Source organism: Bactrocera latifrons, unplaced genomic scaffold (assembly GCF_001853355.1).
Source record: "Bactrocera latifrons isolate USDA-ARS-PBARC rearing strain unplaced genomic scaffold, ASM185335v1 scaffold_78, whole genome shotgun sequence".
Classification (NCBI taxonomy): Eukaryota; Metazoa; Arthropoda; class Insecta; order Diptera; family Tephritidae; genus Bactrocera; species Bactrocera latifrons.
Genome location: NW_017537467.1, coordinates 136,599 through 157,673, shown reverse-complemented (window position 1 = coordinate 157,673; position 21,075 = coordinate 136,599). Strand labels below are relative to the sequence as shown.

Genomic DNA, 21,075 nt, shown 5'->3' with positions numbered 1-21,075 from the left:
TTTTATTTTGTCGTTTATCAAGTTTCTTGTCACATTTTTCCATTTCCATTCCACATAGATTGACACATTAGCTATTCAGTGCGCGCTTCATACATCGTGGCATGCCACATCCTTGGTAATTCTAAAGGCGACAGCGCTTATGCATGCAAATAAACTAACAACTCATGTGCTGAACACAATGCTCGCGGCAAACGACATCTGTCAAATATTAAAATACACACGTTCTTATGGACGGACCTATTTTGACAGCTGCACGACTAAACGACTGCAGGCCGACAGTTGTCGTTCTCACTAACTTCAATTTTATCCTATATTTGCCAACGACAGTAGAATTGACAATAGAGAGATGAGGAAGAGTGGTGATGCCACTAATATGTAAAATGTAAAATTATTCAAAGCTCTAACAAACCTGACGTCATTTTACAAATAAAAGAATAAAATAGCTCTTTTACATCATTTGTAATAACAATTGATAATATGAAACGAATTAATTTACCTATTTTCTTATTTTATGCATAAAAAATTTCATTTTGAACAAAATATTAAAATTTCATTGAAGTGCAAGGTATTGGTATGACCACAACGAAATTGTGTACATGCAAAATGGACAACTGCATTTTTTTGTGTACATGCCGGCCATTATTATGTTGCTGCCTTCTCACAAATGTTCATGTAGTAGGATTCACAACGCCATTTTCTGTTCACTGTCGTGCTGCCGCAGTCTGTCGCGAGCATTGTGTTCCCGCTTTTTGCACCTCTAAAGATGTACATACGCCGGGCTGAGCATATGGAAGTTGTTGCAAAAATGCACAATCCGCATTTATGTCATTGTTATCGTGGTTCTTCACTGGTTCAGCCATACTCACTACTGCGTTCATAATATTTGTTGGTGAACGCGTTGCACTACGCTTATTCACCTTTAAAAGGTACATACTTATATAGCTTTTGTAAGGGTCCCTCACAATAATAAACAATAGAAGCGACAACTTTCAAATAAATGAGAAGAATTTATCTATTATCTATTTATGTATTTCCTGTTATTCTATTAATTGATTTCAAGATTGTGCATTTCATGTTTAATATATGCGCCAGTGTAGCTTATAAACACTTTAAAAGCAATTTAGTTTTGAAATTTCTTCAGGTTCAAATGTACATTTAAAAGCAAGCTATTGTATTGAAAAATATGCCGGCATCTTCTCAAAATTTTTCATGAATTAATCGCCAAGGAAACGTTACAATATCCGAAAAAAAATTTCCAGATCGGACCACATTAGCATATAGATTTCATACAAACTGAACGTTAAAAATTAAGTTGTTGTATTGAAACTTCGTTAAGTATTTCTCCATGTTTGCCACGAAAATTGTAACACCCAAAAGTAAATATCGAAGATCCTACAAAAATGTACATACATATGTACATATGTATAAATGGTCGCCATGATGAGCTCAATCAATTTAGCCATACCCATCTGTCTGCCTGTGTAGTTCCCCAGTTTGTTATATATCGATCTGTAACTTGTCTCCTGTCTGAAACCCGCGACAAGCCTACAACAGTCACCTAGATCCCTACCCTTCCACACCTGCTGCCTTGCCGTCCTTTGATTTACTTTATTACCTATTTGCACACGACCAACCAGCCAGCTTCCTTTGGCCAGACGCACTTCATATTCTCTACGGCATGCTGTTTTGCATGACTTATTGCATACTTCCTTGTCCGCATTCACAGATGTCAGTCATCGGGTTCCACAGGTCAAGAAAAATAATCTTAACTTAATCTTAAATCCAACATAATCTTGTCTAACCCTTAAAAATTTTAAGCATTCAATGCGTCTCTAGCGATAATAGTAAGAAAGTATTGTAGTTTTATTATTGCATCTGATATCACTATTGTATTTTCATATGCCTGTCCATGTTATGAATTTTTTATTACTTTTATCGCTGTTCAAAATTGCTACTTCAACGCCGTTGCTATTGTGCTCTGCTTTGGAGCTGCTTGTACAACCGCGTGGTTACTTGGCTACGCGCCCGTTTAGCTTTGTTGTGATAGTCCTCATTTAGTGTTTTAAGATGAATTGCCTTTAATGATCCATACAAGATAGGGCGACAGCCTTCCTTATTGTGTACCTACAAGATACATATATAATTACCTCGCTGGCTTCTGCCATACCATCGCCTTTGTGCGCTTACTATCTAAGCGCTTCATTGAGCCACTTTCTTTGGTGTACTACATCTGCTTGAATCGGGGCGGTATTTGCAGTAAGTGTGAAAGTTTCGGAATTAATACACCAGCGCCTTCACCACCACGTTTCTCCATCCAACACAGACAATTGCCAGCCATCCGACAAAAGCCTATTTGGTTTAAACAAATTGCTGTTATAGATCGATTGTCATTATTTTAGGGTTTCTCCAATTTTGGCTTATGGCACATTGAATTTGGCAAGTACATGTTAAGCAAGGCTTTTCCAGCTTTGTTTTGTCTATGCTTCTACGTTAATCTATAAATGTAGATTGTATATAATTGAAGATAAAAATGTATATAATTAACCTCGACGGCTTACTTGAAACACTAAATATCAATACACCCTCTGTGTTTTTATTTCGAATCACTTACGAAGTAGTTAACAAAATTTTTGGAATGTACCTATATGGGATTTAGTCTAAAGCTAGAGACTGTTTAGTGAATAGTAACTAGTCACAAATTGAGATTTTACCACAAAATGTCTCAAATAGAGACTAGAGACTGGTTATAGAATCCCGCTATAAATATGTATAAATGATAAGGATCATGCAAGCTGTAACTTGAGTAAAAGTTGAGGTATTTTGATGAAACTTGATATGCGCGTTTCTTAGAAAAATAAAATAAAATTCGTATATGGGCGTAATCGGACCACTGTACCTTAACCAAACATTAAAGTCAGACATAAAACCCTAACAGGCGGTCGTAGTGGCAAGGGGCACCTGTGGAAAAAAATGTTGCGAACGTTGGCGTGTCCCCACCCTCTAATACGTTTAATGTTCAGATCTCTGAAATCGCTTAAGATACAACAGCCAAGCTCGCCTAGCGTAAATATTATAACAACTCTTACCGGAAATGGATGGAATGGGATGATAACCCCCATTCACTCCCCATATAACGGTTTTGTTAAAATGTACTAAAAGCGCGATAAAACAATAGCTAAATACGCCAGAAGCAATAAATTTTACATATTTAAGTACCCGCCCGACCGATTTCAACCAAATTTGGTATCCAACATTCCTCTGATATTCCTATCTTACAATGTGTCAATGTGTTTTTACGTGAATACCTGTCTATGAAGACTAAATTCCACGGTGCTTTCTATTGCTAGAAGCACATAGATCAATACAATTCGTTGATCAGCGCCCCAAAGCATAAATGCATTTTGCATTTAATCCTTGCTTCCAATTGGTTCGGGTGGATAGGGACACCCTAGTCACCTTGGTCGGGTACGAGGGCCATCTAAAACCTCTGCCGTACTTTGGGTCCGGCACCCGGCCGCAGTGCGTCTCCACATTGGATAAAATGCCCTTCTTGCATTTAAGTTTAAACCACAGCCACCACGAATCTCCACAAAGGGCCAAACCCAATGGGCAGACTGGAGGTACCTCCAAGGGCTTACTGATCCCCGTGGCACCAGGTTTAAGTCTTTGGTCTGACTTTGTAGCTTTTGCTACTACCAGTTGAGTCYCCAAAAACTCAATGACTGGTTGCATTTGTCGCTGTGACAAATGCCTTATATTTTGTGATATAAATATAAAGCTAAAAATTTGACTTCCAGCAGAATATTATAGCACTTATCTGACTTTGACCATGTTGAATCAAAACATGGTCTCTTAAGTCTGACACAGTGTATATGGCTTTTAGTCGCCTCTTACGACAGGTATGCCTTGCCGCGGGTATATTCGTTTTCCCCTCGAACCCGGAGGGGTCCCCCCTACCCGAAGGGGGAATTCCTATCTTACAGTGTGAAAAGGTGCAATCGAAGTACAGCCACGCCTACTTAACACAAATTTAATTTATATTTGAAACTTCCCCTTTTCAGCACACAAATCAAGACTGTGCCACCTTATGACAAAAACTTGCGTAAATCGAACCAAAACTCTTCAAACTCCCAGATGTTCAATATGTGAACCCAGTGTTTATAGTTGACTTTTTATCAAAAATATCGTTCAATGTGTTAAATGTATAATTGAAATTCAGAGATAATCCCTTCCTGATTGTAGTCTGTCTGTGTGTCAAAAATGGGTTGAATCGGTGAAGATTTATATAAATGAACTTAGGTCTTCCTTACTGGTTCAGTATCAATTCAAAATTCCAAAAATTAGAAATGCTTATAGTTATTCGAAGATATACTCTTAACAAAGGTTTACAGATCGATTTTATATATGTTATGGTTGTCCGATTTCTTTAATTTTTTATGTCATTATTTAATACATATATAACTAATAATGCACTCTTAGTTTTCCAATTAAAGGCAGTATGCCAGAAAATAAAAATAATTATCGGTTGAATGGGAGATACATTCTGTAGTTATCGGATCTAGTAATTTAGACAAATAATCAACACAATATCAAAATCAGAATGTGTATTAAATTTCTTGCGGAAATCTAAAAATCTGAAAAACAAATTTTTTTAATTCCTAAATTCCTATATTTAACTTTGAAAATTGCTAGCTCGAAACCGTTTTTAAACCCATAAGCAAATTTCCCGTTTTTTGACCCTTTTTTGGAATGCTTTAATAAGCCTACAGATACTGAATAGTTCAAAGTCAATCAGCGACCTCTGTTCGAATATAAGCAAAAACTATTAATCAATACGGGCTACGGAAATCAGTAAAATAATAATAATTAAAATTGAATCGGAAAAGATTTTGTTCATCAAATATGACCCAAATTGAACCAACACGAATTTGACTAACCATCCATTTTGAAGGCATTATCTTCTATTTATATGATCAGCTTAAATATACAATTATTGGATAAAAATTGTTTTGGGGCAACGCAACCCCGGCTACGAACATTTTATATTTAAACGGATATTGTCGGAATATATTCGCCTTCTAACAGAGTGTGAAGGTTTCCGATTGGACTAAATTGGTATAAGATTAAATTAAATATATATGTATATATTTACTATAAAGAGGTGTTTAAAGAGGAAATAGTGTCATATGAGTTTATTTCATCATTCTGTTGCTGGGTAGAATGAATGAATGCAATGGTAAATATTCTCTTCATGGTTCGAGGCCAATGCATTTTTTATTTCTTTGTAGTTAATACGACTACCATTAACTTTATGAAAGGTATAAAATCTAAAAATAATATTTAACTAAAACTGATTTTTAGATTCATTTGTACTTGTTGCCTCAAGGTGGCCAATTTTATAACCAATCAAATTTTCGGTTAAAGAAATAAAAAATGCTCTTGTCGGACATACCCATTTTTGCTACCATCGCATAAAAAGCTGCTAAAAATTTATTTGTTAAAAAAAAAACATAATAGGTAAACACAAATTACTGTTTAACAAAACAATTTTTTTGTTTATAAGTCTCCCCGCTACTTCTGAATTGGCTTGAGCTTTAAAAAGCAGTAATTGAAATTCAAACATTTACAAGTCAATTATAATGCCGTTTCAACGTTTTCCCCCATACCAGACACGGCGCAGAGATCGCTGATTGGATTACAGCAATACAATACATATGTATACAAGTAAAAAAAATTAAAAAAAAATTATTTTTATTCACATATGTATCTATTTTTGTATGTAAGTACATAGGTACTTAACATTTTTTGGGGAATATACAAGAGAAAGTATATACATATGTATTGCATTTTGAAGTTACGTAAACCGAAGACATAAAATGTTTATGTTTAAATGTATTACCTATTTAAAAAAATTTTATATTTATTCACTTAAAATAATAATCAAAAATGTGAAATAAAATTTTTTATTATTTTATTATTATTATTTAATTTTACTCAACTTTGCTCTTATGCTAAAACAATGATTTCAAAGTTGAGTAAAAATTTCATCAATAAATGAAAGTAATTGTGCAAAAATTACCAATGAAAAGTAAAACATAACGTTTCTGGCCAGGAGACTCCTCATATGCGGTGGGTCGATATTTACTCTTTTTATTATGCTGCAAATCAATGTAGTATGCCAGTACGAATAAGAAAAGCGGAATACGCGGAAACTTGCCGGCGAGACAGCAGACCTCCCAGTCAGTGCTCGTTTTAAATTGAGGCGGGCAAACTGGAAAAAGAATAAAATGTTGCAAAAATCCGGCGTTGGGGTGCTCAGTCAATTGCGTTGATCAGTGTTTATGTACGTGCAAGTACTGGCCAACGTGTGTACATGTACACACAGCAGTCAGATCAACATGTTATAAACTGGTGTGCAACTAGTTATAAGCAACATTACATGGAAAATTAATCACAAACCCAACCAATCACGCGAAGATGTTCTACGAGAACATCGCCAGAGAGGAAGATTGTCACACTCGATCTAAAACACCAAGTTCCAAAACTACAACAATAAAGTTGTATGGGTAGAAGCACACCAGAAAGTAGTTCTATAAATGAAGTAAATGGGATAGTGTTCATTCAACTTCGGTTTCAGGTAGAATATACTAGTTACAAACTTTACTGGTACGATTCCCAACTAATTTTATGAATAAATGCAGGGTTAACATTCACACACAGCCTATGTTACACAGTTCAAGTAAACATGAAATAACGTTAACTTCAGTTGCACCGAAGCTATAATAAATACCTTTCACAAATACAAAAGATTCCATCCATCTTTATTTACATCGGTGAGTTTGTATGGCAGCTATATGCAATAGGCGTGCGATATCGGTGACTCCGACAAATGAGCAGTTTAGAAAGAAACAAGTAAGGAAGAGCTAAGTTCGGGTGTCACCGAACATTTTATACTCTCGCATCAAATACCGCATTTGTGTAAAGGTTTATTCCGCTAGCCCCATTGGTTGCTAATGGATATATTATACAGAGAAGGCAGATGGAATTCAAAATAGCGCTACATTGGAATAAGGCGTGGTTGTGAACCGATTTCACCCATATTTCGTACATGTCATCAGGGTGTTAAAAATTTTCAATTTTTAAAAAAAGCCTGGATGCAGCTTCCTTCTKCMATTTCTTCCGTAAAATTKAGTGTTTCTGACGTTTTTTGTTAGTCGGTTAACGCACTTTTAGTGATTTTCAACATAACCTTTGTATGGGAGGTGGGCGTGGTTATTATCCGATATCTTCCGTTTTTGAACTGTACATGGAAATGCATGAAGAAAATAACTCTGTCGAGTTTGGTCTACATAGCTATAGTAGTTTCCGAGATATGTTCCAAAGCTGTCTCTTATACACATCTAGATGTGTATAAGAGACAGGGTCTACATAGCTATAGTAGTTTCCGAGATATGTACGAAACAGTTAGTAGGGGGCGGGGCCACGCCCACTTAAAAAAAAATTACTTCCAAATATGCCTCTCCCTAATGCGATCCTTTACGCCAAATTTCACTTTAATATCTTTATTTATGGCTTAGTTATGACACTTTATAGGTTTTCGATTTTCGCCATTTTGTGGGCGTGGCAGTGGGCCGATTTTGCCCATCTTCGAACTTGACCATCTTATGAAGCCAAGTTTCATCATGTTATCTCAATTTTTACTCAAGTTACAGCTTGCACGGATGGACGGACAGACAGACTACTCGTCACCCTGCTCACTTTGGTATATATAACCCTGTATCTAACTCTTTTAGTTTTGTTACTTACAAACAATAGTTATGTGAATATATACTCTATAATACTCTCTTTAGCAACTTTGTTGCGAGAGTATAAAAAAAACGTTTGCAAAATGCAGATCACATCCTAAAAACTTAGAGAGTAGTTCATGTATACACAGACAGACAGGCGAATAAGGCTAATTCGACTCAGTTCGTCATGCTGATTACTTATATAGTACATATGTAAATTTGTTATAAGATCTCCAAAATTGCGTTCTAGGTATTACAAACTTCGTGACGAATTCAATATACCCTGTTCAGGGTATAAATACGTATTTAGTATATGGGGGCCTTTAAAATTTATGCAATGCTTACACTGGTGTATGTGCATGTGTGAGTGGTGCCTTATTGCGTACGTTGATTTACGATGTCGGCGAATGAATTGTGTAACAAGTGGCTGACGCGAGCAATATCAGTCTTTCATTGAGGGTCACTCAGCGGCTAATTAAAATGATTTGGCTGCAGACACAGCTCTCCGCCGATTCCACAGCATGGTTGTCATAGTCTACACTGTCTTCGTATTTAATCAAGAATCAATCGAAAGCACGCATGCGCAATAAAATCGAATAACTGTTGCTATACACGTACACAAATGTATTACTCCTATGCATATACTATACATATGTATGTATATCTTCTTCTTGACGCCAGTCGTTTCTTCTTTTCGCTACGTGGCGCCAATTAGATATTCCAAGTGAAGCCAGGTCCTTCTCCATTTGGTCCTTCCAACGGAGTGGAGGTCTTCCTCTTAGCCTAGCCAGCGTAGCCGCTGTGTTTTAATTCACTGAACTATGTCAATGTCGTCGTATATATCGTACAGCTCATCGTTCCATCGAATGCGATATTCGCCGTGGCCAACGCGCAAAGGGCTATAAATCTTTCGCAGAACTTTTCTCTTGAAAACTCGCAACATCGACTCATCTGTTGTTGACATCGTCCAAGCCTCTGCACTATATAGCAGGACGGGAATTATGAGTGACTTATAGAGTTTGGTGTTTGTTTGTCGGGAGAGGACTTTGCTTCTCAATTGCCTACGCTCATGTATATATATAAATGTTTTAAGGGGTTACATGGGTTTCCTTGGGCAAAAAACGAATCCTTTTCAATAATTTTTTTTACATATAAAAAATGAAATATTTTAATAAAATTTTTTTTATTTAAAAGACAGTCATTACGACGCCATTTCCGCGTTGTCAGCAGAACTTTCAGGATCATCTCAAATAAAAATAAAAAATACGTGTTTTAGTAAAGACAATAAACTAGGTATTGGACGAAAGAAAACAAAAAATTAAAACTGGATTTTTGGCTGACGTTTTTATGAAAATTTTTCGACATTTTTTTTATATAGTTGTAATTTAAAAAAAATCTTTCTTTCAAGAACTTGTAAATGATATCTCGAAGACCTGTGTAAAATTTCATCAAGATCGGTGAAGTATTTCACGAGAAATCTTGACAACGTTTAAAGTTTTACCTACTGCACCCTCAGCCTATACCTGACCTCGAGCGTCCACCTTTTCAAGGTTGTATCTCCGAAACTATTAGTCGGATCAATTTGAAAATTTAGGACACTATTCTAGAGATGTTATACAGCTTAATAAGATAAAAAAAAATGTTAGACTTTTTTAAACTGTGAAACCTATGTAACCTCTTAAAATAATTGCAACATATGGCTCAGCATGGGAAGTCGCTTGAGTTCTGTTACTTGCCTCTCAATTTCGGTTTGACCGTAAATTCGATTTTTCTTTGTTATTGTTGCTTCATTTCACAAGCTTGTTGAGTTTGTGGGTCAGAGCGTCCCCGTAACGGCGATTTATAGTTATGATATCCACCTTTCAAAACCGCTCGATTTTATTATTCGTCCCTTTAATTTAATGTACTTGTGTGAATCATTTTGAAATTTAAATCTTATAACCAGGTACTTCCACAAATATGGTTCCATATGATTACTGCTGTGGTATTGGTAAAGCTGTAGATTCAGTGGCATATTTTTGATTTAATTTCTTTGTAGAAAAAATCATCGGTTTCCAAAAATAAACGAGCTGAAGACACTTGCTAATGGTGTAAGGAAATCAGAAAGTTACTTAAATGAGAGGCCCATGTAGTTTAATTAGTGAGCCATTCCGTTCAAAAACAATTTAGGGCATTACGAAAAGAGTTATAGGTTAACGAACGTATCGTAAGAGAAAATTTTGATGGAAATGGTTACTTAGAATGTAAAATTTAGATCATTCATTCTAGAAAAGTTCTCTTGTATAATTATTATAAGTTTACAATTCAGTTGTTATTTTTTTTTTAATAGTGACCTATTCATGAACAATCTCAGTTTCAAACCTCTTTTAATCCAGACATACAAGTAATACAGAGATATAAGTAGTACTGAATACGTTTTCGAAGAATGCTGCCAATGAGTTCGTGACAGTATTGTCTCAGAATAGACTCGTATGTAAATACATATATTATATGCACACGAGCTTTCAAACTACCCAGAAAAGTTTCGACTATTTCACCGACAAAACTTTCTTAAGAACATATGTACATACTTACATATGTATGTACATAAACACTCAAGATACTTTTGTAGCGCGCTCATAACCATATATAGTATATGTATGAAAGTTTGGAGTTGTGGGTCACCTGTTATCCGGTAGCGTACATTAATATGACTGATAACAGCAGAGGCAAGCCTTATGAGCTTTGGGGAACGGCAAGTGAGCACAAATTGGAACATGTTAACAGATGTGAGTTGTAAACACGCAGTCAGTTGATAGATAAACTGAAATGTGAGAGCGCAAGTGCTGGTGCCGAAGAGTACGGAATGAACTGCAATGTGAGCCCTGCAATTTCAAAAATTTCTCGCTTTTATCTAATTGCCTATTAATTTGCATTTTCTATATTTTCAATTTGTTGATATGCACTTATTTGTAAGTTTTTTTCAATACTTTCTCTCGCCAACTCACAGAGCAACAAACGCGAAATCATGACAACTCCATTAAGATACAGCAGCAACAAGTTCAGAATCACAAGCAAATTCAGAGCAATGGCAAACAAAACATGACAAGAAAAAGTGAAGTACAGCCAGGTACAACTAACGGAGAGAGCAGCAATACAAGTGCTCATGTGATGGGCGGGACGGAAATTGCAACAGCGACAGAAAATGCTCCTTCGAGAGCAGCCGCAACTCCTCAATCAACATCAGTCTATACGGCTCACACAGCAGTAGCTTCGACGCCTGTGACAAGAAGCGCGGGCTCAAGTCTGGCATGCAGCACCGGTTATGCAACCATGCCACGCCGTAGCGTCAACAACAGCTGTGCTGGCGGCGGCAATAACGCGAAATGCGGAAGTGGCTGTGCGGTCAACCACAATGGCAAAGCGGCCAAGTCAGCTGATAAAACGTCGAGTGACGCGACGGCGGACAACTGCCGCAAATTGGCCGCCACTCTGGACAATCTCGATTTAGCAGTGGTGCGCGATTTGACTGATGACGACGGCGAGGACTCGTACACGGCCTTCCAGGAGTATCTGGAGCGAGTAGAGGTGAGTTGAAAAAAATAATATTTGTTCTTGCAATGTTTTTATCTATTTGTCAAACACGTATGTATACATATATAACAGTAAATATTGAGAGTTAACTCAAATACAGAAAGTAAAAAATTTTCATTTACGCAACTTTTGTTTGTGTTCACCCATGTTGGTGCGTCCACGTCGGATTTGTGTTTATGCTATTAGCTTTTTTGCACAATTTTTTCACAGTTAAAAGTGCCCATACACAACACACAAGTGCGTTCGATCGGTATGTGTACTCATGCGGTTTATGCGTGCATGGGCTTGTGCGCGTATCGATCATGTTCGCGAAAATGTTTGATTTTTTACGATCGGTGTGCGAACATGTGTGTCGTGTATGGAGTTGTGTGCGCGCAAAACCTTATTTCTCTCATGTCGCCCATCAGTGAAGATCGCGGATGAACAAGTGTTAAGGGGGGAGCCTGCTTTAGAGGCTTCAAAAAATCGATTTTTATGAGGATTTTTTTTTGGAGGGAAAGAAATAATTGATTCAAGTGAAATTTCTAGGCTTTATAGTTATATATTTGATCATCTTTCACACATTTTTTGGATACGAAATCTTTGATATTCTGGCTTTGGGAAGCAATTGCCCGATGCATCTCGCATGTGCATTTTTCGGATGGCGGGCAAAATTCTAAAGATTCATATTTGTTAATAACTTATATTCTAGTTAAACTAAGAGAATTCCAAAAAAATTTGTAAAATTAAAAAAAAACTTAAAAATTTAAAAAAGTGGGTTTTGTCCAAATAAATTTTACTTAATGTTGTTTAAAAATATGTTCAAACTTGACTTTTCTTAGTTTATTTATTATAGTTTAAAAAGAAGATACTTTAATGTCAGAGATAATAAACTTTGCCCCGTATTCCATACGACGTGTAGTCGGCAATTAAGAAAAATCGTAAAAATTAAAAACAGAGAAATCGCGAGGCAAAGTTTTCGCTTTTCGCCCAAACGCTCATATATCTGCTAGACGCTCGATCACTATTTCCCTTCTAGCTTTTCGAATTCCCATCTATAACTGTGGGGACATATTCTTAGATAATTTTTAAAGACATTTAAGCAAAAAACAAAAAAAAAAAAGGAATTGATTGTTTGAAGCTTCTAAAGCAGGCTACCCCATTATTAAAGATTTCGTCTCAGAATTTATTAATATTTTAAAAAATTAATTAGCAATTTGGCAAACGAAAAGTGATAAATATAAAAATTAAATTGAGAAAAATAAAAGTTGGATTAACTTATTAACGAAATACAAAGAAATAGATAAAAGTGCCACATTAGAAAAAAATTCCAAGAAATGTTTCGCTTGCTTGTGGCACGTATTATGTGAAGAACGAACGAAAATGGATTTGTGTGTCGTGTATGGGCGAAATGAATTCACACAGATCCAACGCACATGTGTGTCGTGTATGAGCCCTATAAGCTAAAGCAAGCGTTGCTATTTTGCATTTTGTTTTTGAATGTGCGTCCATGCCACACAAATCCGCTTATGTCGCCATAAAGCTTAAATTGCGCACGCGCATGTGCACTCGCTTGCACATACGTTTATGCGGTGCGTTGTTTCGCAATTCAGTTTGCCTTTTTTGTATCGTAAATACCGAATGTTTAATGGGTACCTTACCCCATCGTGTCGCATGTCAACTGGAATGATCATGTAAGCAAGAATACACTAATGCAAACATATCCAATAGGGTGATCGATTTAGATGGAAAATAGTACATATATACATACTATATATTATAACGAATATAACTCCCGAATTAAAATTAAAATATGTAAAAGACTGTTTTAGCTTCCTCCGATTCGCTATTTCTCTTTGAGCGCACTTCTCTTGCCAGAAAAATTGTCGTAAAATAACAAAAAAGCGATGGAGTTGAATCCGTACATCAGAGTATGCAAATATCTCACTGTCAGAAGACATGCTAGCGCAGGGCTGTACTACAAGTGTTGCCCATTTGTTTGAACATATGATGAAGTGTATTCGATTTGCCCCTCTCCAAAGCTTGGCGAATCAAATACAGCTATTATTACGAAGTTTTAATTTAAAAGCGTATCTTAAGTCTCTTTATCGTTTATAGGAGGGAGGTGTGTTAACGAGCTGAATGCTTTACGTCGCGTTTTCAATTTGATTATAAAGTTCCACATAAATATTTTAATATAGGGTTTACTAATTTGATTGAGAAGATAAAACTAAAACAAAAATTTGCCGGTGTAATTTTGCCAAAGTGCACCCTAAAGCATTCGCGGAAAACTTAGTTTCCAAAAAAATTATGTTGCAAATGATTTTTTGTATTTTCACAACTATTTGAAGTCGTATAATTACACAAATTTGCACATAAATATTTATATGCAAATTTTTTAACAACAGACAATCCCATTTGTGCAAAGTACTTAATTTTCTTATCTCTCGTTAATTATGTTTAGTATTGCTCAGGAGCTTAACGCCAAGCTCGCTGAAATATACTAAATATCAAAGCCCAACAGTGAAAGCTGTTTCCAACAAAAGACATATTAAGAAGCTTTTTTTAATTGCAAAATACTTTTGGTTTACGAAAACTCAAATCAGAAAATCTATATATTATTTACAAAAATTAAATAATTTTGGTCAGAGGATGCATAATTTATTTAGCTGTATACATATATAAGTATGTATAATTATATACTTCTAAATGACATTTAATTCACTTCAAATACTATTTAATAGCTTTTTAATAGCGCAATTCTATAAATAACCTCTAGCCGCTATTTGAGAGATAAACATAATAAATTAATTCAGTAATTCATTAAATAACTTTTAGTTAACAACTAGAGTATTTACGCTTATCAAAGAAGAGGCTCGTTAGAATTCCCATTTGGTCTATATAACAAGTTGATCCCATTAAGCAAATTAATGCGAAGTTTATGTTTTGTTGTTACTTAAATGCACTTTCTCCAAAAATGAAAGAAGCGATTTGAAATAAAGCCAGCCACAAGAACTTGACACAATCAAGTGACTTTAAATCCCTTTTGTGCCACCGAGCTCAACGCAATGTGGCACGCCGACGTCTAAGTCTGTCGTCGACGCCTTTGTGGCATTAACTATAACAAAACTGTTATAAATAGCAAAAGGCTCTGAACTTAGCTCGCCCCGTTGTATGAGATCACGAAGAAAGCGGAATAAACGTTGCAATACATATGAGTGTATATATATATATATACATATATATATGTATGGGACGGATGGCAAACAGGAAGGCAGCTAATGATGATAAAATGTGTCATAGCGCTGGCTGCCCACGCATCAGCACAGCAACCAAATTATGGTAGACGATAGCTCACGTTCCATCCCGCCCGGTGAACCAAACCAACCCAAAGGCTGATGCAACGCGCGACTTCAGTTAAATGGCGCGATATCCTGAACGATTGCGATGGCGACGGCGCGCCAATGCTATGTCAGTGCCGTTATTCGCGCCAAAATTGGTTGTTGTGCTGCAATTTGTGCTCTTTTCTTTTTGCGACGGAAATAATTGTGCAATATTTTGCATTTATTGCCAAACCAGCAACAGCCACAGGCGAAAGAAACCACTTTCGCACTACATGAAGCGCTCTGCGCAAAGCGGAGGCTTAATTTGTTAAATTTTGGTGCAAATTATGATTGCGAAGACGCATAGGCGGCTTTTGTTCTTCTGATTTTATTTCAAATTGACCTACATTCACAAGTTGGGTGTACATACTTAAGCAATGCGCGACTGCCTGAAGGAGTCGAATGAATCTCGCAAAGCAAGGAGAGGCTTTTATGATAATGAAAAGAAACCAGAGTTGAATTCTTGGCAAGTTACTAAAAATCTAATAATCTGCACACAATTATGAAAAAAGTTAATAATTTCCGGTTGCAAGTACCACCTAATCAGCGACACTAAACTAAAATTGTTTCCCCGTTCAGATTTAACTAGATAATTTTAAGTGGAAAATTCATATAAGTAAGCTATCATTTGATAAAGCACAGCCATGTTTGCTTAGGACACAACGTCGTAGTTTTAGTATTTAGTTTAGTTTTTACATTTTGTAAATTATTTATTATTGCAAACAATCAAAATGAATGGGTAAACAAACATTCATTAAATATGCATTTTTCCATCTAACACATTTACAAGAAAACAAAGCAAAAAACGGTTGACAAATGGGCCCATCCTAAAAAAGTTATTTTCGATAAGATCTGCATGCTAACCGCCATTGCGACCTCAGCCGCAGCACATTGCAGCCACGTACGAAGATTTAAATTTTATATTCATATTTAATAAATTTAAATGGAATACATTACCGTTTTACGGGCAACACCCATCAAAATTCCTGCGCGAAATTCAAACAACCAGTCAACAACAGCAAGTAGGCGTAAATGTAGACGACCAGAGGCACGAAAAGAGAGGCACGAGGCTGTATGAAAAAACCAAAAAAAAAAAAACAAAAAAGAAATATAGACGCAGATAAAGATAATTAAAAAATCACTGGCGTGCATCCCATGACGGTTCTCTGAAACCGAGAAGAGACAGCGTAGAGATGAGTGAATTGCTTGAGTTAAACACGCAATACTGCTGTATAAATCTTTTACTGCAATGAAACCATTCAAAAAACAAAAATCGCTTATAATTGCGCGTGGCATATGCAACTTGAGCAACTCATTACGTATGCGCATGCGTTGCGCTAGAGTACGTGTGTAATTACAGCAGCTATTATGCAACTCGAATTGATTGAAACCGTTATGTGTTGTTGTAGAAGTAATAAAAACAAAACTTTTGAAAGTTGCCGCATTTTCTTGACCACATTTGGTGTTGCCACAAAGCGATGCAATAACATTAACGCCGACGAGGTAGCCGAGTGACACAACAGCGGAGTTAAACGTCTTTCAAGAAAAATCCGAATGAACCAACAACCCTGCTTTGGACTTCCATGGAACTGTTAGTAGCTTGATATTCTGTTTCGGCCAACAGACACAGGGGAACAATATGGGGCCTTACTCTCTATTAGATTAATGAACTGTTTTTGCAGTACTAACCAAACGCCAACAACAATTGTTGTGATTTATGTGAATACCAGCTGACGACGGCCTTACCTCATTGTGCTTTTAAAAATGAATGTGTTGATCAGCGCCCAAAATTGTAATTTAAAAAAAAATAAAAATGTAAATGCACGTGTTTTTTGGTTCCAATTTATCTGGGTGGAAGGGGCACCTTTTTCACCTTAGTCGGTTTTGAGGCCCATCTGGGTCCGGCACCCGGCCGCAGTGTAATTGAATTTTTCAACCCTGACTGCCTTAAGATTTCACCCACAGCCACCACGAATCTCCACAAAGAGCCAAACCCAATGAGCTGATTGGAGAAACTCCAAGAGCTAACTACTCCCCGTGGTACTAAGTTGAAGTCTCTGGTAATACCTTGTAGATTTTGCTACCTTGAGCGTCTACACCTCAATGACTAGTGACACTTGTCGCTTGAACTTCAAATGTCTTTTCATAACCGAATTATACATTGGATAGTATACATTGTAATAGACCTTCTCTGAAATATTGAAACAGAATTTCAAATTATTACGATTTTCTTTGAATGATGTTTTTTAAAAGGGGTTTCCACTCTCAAAGGAAGAATTTTGAAGATATCTAGTTCCAATTTGGAACTACAACATTAAAATTTATACTTTCGTGAATTTAAATTAAATTATTAAAACAGAAACGGGTGTATAACGTAATGTCGACAATCAAAATCTCGAAATTTAGAATCTCGACAGTCAAAATACCGGCGGGTCAAAACACCGACAAATCAAAATGCCGGCAATTCAAAATACGTGTAGAAGAAATGTTTATAAAATAAATGGTTAATATGGTTCCCAGATCCCAAAGAAGAAACATTACTAACCGATAGGGACATTTTGTATTTCAATTGAGTAATTAAAAAAAAATTTATTTTATGAAAGGTGCCGTTATACGTACGAGACCTGCGGCATTCGGCCACGAACAAGCTCCGGATTATAACCCTTAATGCATAGGATTCTCTTTCTGTGCTATGGAAATATACATGTTTATCAAATTATAACATTTATATTTTTTCAAAGTACTTTAAAATTTAAAAAAATTGGTCTTTATAACAAAAGCAAACTTGCAGACTCATGAGTCATATGCTGAACACGTAGAAAGTGACAGACTTCAAGCGACCTCTATCAAATATTAAAAATATTTTTGAGTACACAGTTATTTAGACAGCTGCACGTCTACATAACTGTGTCCATAAGAACTAGGGTATTTTAATATTTGACAGACGTCGCTTGAAGTATGTCGCTCTCTACGTGTTCAGCACATAGAATAACCCTGGTCGGACCAACACCTGGACGTGATCAGTTCTGTCGCGTTGAACTCCTTTTTGCGTTGGCGGCCTTGGTCGGACCAACACCTGGGCATTTCGCGTTGAACTTCTTCCATGTCCTCGGCTATAGAATTTTATTTTGCAAATATTTTGCAAAATTATTTTTTATGGAGTCTGTGTGATTTGGGGGTGTTTTGATTTGTCGGTATTTTGATATGTCGGCATTTTGAATTCCGGTATTTTAAGTGAATGCCAGAAACAAAATTTATTTTTATTTATTTAAGCCAGTGGCGCGTGCTCTACATAAATTGTGTATATTTTTATTCAGATTAAAACTAAAATATTAGCATAAAATTGCAAAACGCGAATAAAAGTAAACCGAATTTCACTAACAAGCCAAATAGAGCGCTGAGGTCCTTAGCAACAACTGAATTGCCATTGAGCCAATGAATGCAACAGAGAATGAGGGAACGAAAGAAGGAGTAGCTGAATGAATTTATTTTTTTTTACTTGGGGAACATGGTCAAAGACCACTATAGCTATTCAACTTGCTAACTTTTCATTTTGGCAATGACAGTCAGCGGTCGTTGTGGCAATTATAATTGCCCTGACAGCGGCGAAAAAAAGCAGTGCAACGTCAAAAACGTGGCTACTGTTGCAGTAGACTAGTGTTGCATGCAACAGCTATTTGGTGCTACTTATCCGGCTACTGCTACCTGTCACTCAGCTGCCTTTCGTTGTTATCACCGTGGTGCGCTTGCTGTTGTTGTTGTTCTCAGGTTGCATGTTTGTCATTGCGGCACGAGTGACAATGCGTTGATCGTTGATCAGCGATCAGCTTTTTCCCGACAGCCAACAAACAAATGCAACAAATACAGCAAATTTACAGCACGCGTCCGCATGTTGCTTGCAACTTTGATTTGTTTGGTAGACTTGCAGTCCGTTTGACTTTTCTTTCTTCGATTTTAATTTCTTTTTTCGTAGAGTTCGTTTCCACTTTCTTCGACAGCTTTTTCAGTGGCAAGATATTTCATGAAAGTGACGCGGGCACGCAAAAATCGCAATGATTCCCTGCTAAACAACAAAAACGATCTGCTTCAAATGCGGTAGAAATACATGGGACCACGAATAAGGCTTAATGTTGGCCATGTGTGGCGCACTCGTTCAACATTCGACACATCACGCCATGCTGCCATATCAGCTATGCGCCACACGACTGTTTGTGGCACGTTTGGAGACTAACATGCGCGGCACACGCAATTTGATATGGCTTTGAAAAGACTTGACATTTGTGTTTCACCAAATCATTATTTCTAGTTGTTGTTATTGTGGTTTTCCTCTCTAACTTCCACCAAGTTTTTGGCTATTGCGGTTCGCTGCACCTTTCCCTTTCTTTTCTTTTTCACTTTTCACTTTTGCAATTGACCATTTCATCGTGCGGAATTGGGGTTTGTCCATAAAATACGATCGGCTCATTTAAATTTTACTATTACAGTCATTGCGCGTTATTTAAGTCTGACACTTGTGCGCTGTTAACTTGTCAACAAAGCGCCGCGTCTTGCAAGTAACACTCTATGATTCGAGCGTCACTCGCTTCAAAATAATATCCCCGCAAGTCTCTGCTATTTAATATATTAATTAACTTCCAAATCATTCCCAAAGAGCTTCGCTTAAGAATAGTTTCGGTGAAAAATAATCTCGTCACCCTTGTATAAAAATACATATGACCATGCTATATAATATCAAAACTTCTCTTAGTTAAGATAGGCTACTATTTATATTGATACTATATTTAAATACTTGAATTATTCGAAGCAAAATTCAAATTAGCTTAAACTATTAAAATTTGACAGCTGTCTAAAAGAAAAAATGTGGTTACTCATCTCTGAAATGAAGTCGAAAGTAGTATGATTGAAATTAGATCAAGGGTAATTAGCTAGTTTAATTTTGCCGAAAACAAAGGTGTTACCAACTGTGTCAACAAATGCGGTTGACAAATTAATGAATGTAACAACTGACAATAATTGGGGAGTGAATATAATTTAATGATGAATTTATTACTACATTAGTTGGTGTATATATGGAGGAAGGTTAAAATACTATACATGTATACAAAGAAGCCAACTAATATTCGTCAGTAATTTAATTAAAGAAGTAGGTGTAATCACCGCTTTAGTACCTTACCTCATAATCAAAATCAGCTTCTTTCAAAATGAGCCAAGCATGCAAAATCCAATATTAAGCCAAACGGTTTCAGATATTTACAACTCCATCTTGACATTGACATTGACCAGTTGGCTCTCGCAGGGCCACCACTTTAGCCGAAGGCTACAATATAATGATGACGACCGGCAAAAAGAAACCAAAATCAAAACAACAATACGAATACTATGAAAGGCCAAACAGACCGTTGCTATCGATCATCAACAATAATTTGGAGGAGCCAAAACAAAGCGAAAACAAATTATACAAAACGAATTACAATAAAACAAAGCCGCACAAATAAAACACTGAAAAAACTTGAGAAAAGCACCATCGAAGGTCATCTCATGCACAAGCTTTATAAGTAAGTGCCTATATATCTAGGCCCACACACTCAAACATACGCTTACACTCACGCTTCTTTTTTGAAGATGTGGGGTTATAAAAATTATTACCGGAAGATATTGGACCGTTACCGTAAGCGAGGCGCGCAACGGCGTTGATTTGGCGGCTTTGCTCGTGTTGTTGACTATTGTTGTAGCTGACACCGGCGTCTAGGGGCAGAAATAGCAGAAAAAGCTGCAGTGTTATTGCAGCAGGTCTGGTCAAATTACTGTTCTGAGTTCATTTTAGAAACGGGTGTTCATTTAGACATGCGGTTTTCCAATAAGGTCTTTGGTCTTTTTTACACCTGTTACTTATACATATATGTATGTATATTGATTTTGATACGCTTTATTTTAATGAATAGATCTATACTAAAACAACTTTTGGAATTCGCGTAAATTTCTTACCAAAATAATGGTTTTTTGAAGCATAATAGCTAAACATTTATAATTATAATTAAGCTAAAATTTTGACCATAGCATTCAATTATATGTGTTTTATTTTTCTTGAAAACCACATGTCTGAAGAAACCACCCTTTATAAACGATTCTTCGAACTGTTAAATATTTCACTAAAATTGTTGTAAACGAGAGCAACATTAAAATAATGCAAATGAAGCATGAAGCTGTGGATTCGTTTCAGCAACTACGTTTACATACTCAGTCGCACAATCGAGTTCAGCGGCAACACTTGAAAGGGTATTGACTTCTTGTCTCATCTTTTTCCGTCTTAAAGGAATCCACGGTGTGTGGAACGCTTGATGACTTGTTTTTCA

At 36.4% G+C, this 21,075-nt stretch overlaps 1 protein-coding gene across 4 annotated transcripts in view; it reads left to right on the top strand.

The window, feature by feature from the left end:
* Window positions 1-21,075, top strand: part of LOC108976562 — a 264,077-nt gene that overhangs the window by 176,324 nt on the left and 66,678 nt on the right. For all 4 annotated transcript variants that reach the window (XM_018945761.1, XM_018945760.1, XM_018945756.1 and 1 more), the window contains one exon: window positions 10,777-11,354. In XM_018945761.1, coding sequence (XP_018801306.1) covers window positions 10,777-11,354 — 578 coding nt within the window. The remainder of the gene's footprint in view (window positions 1-10,776; window positions 11,355-21,075) is intronic.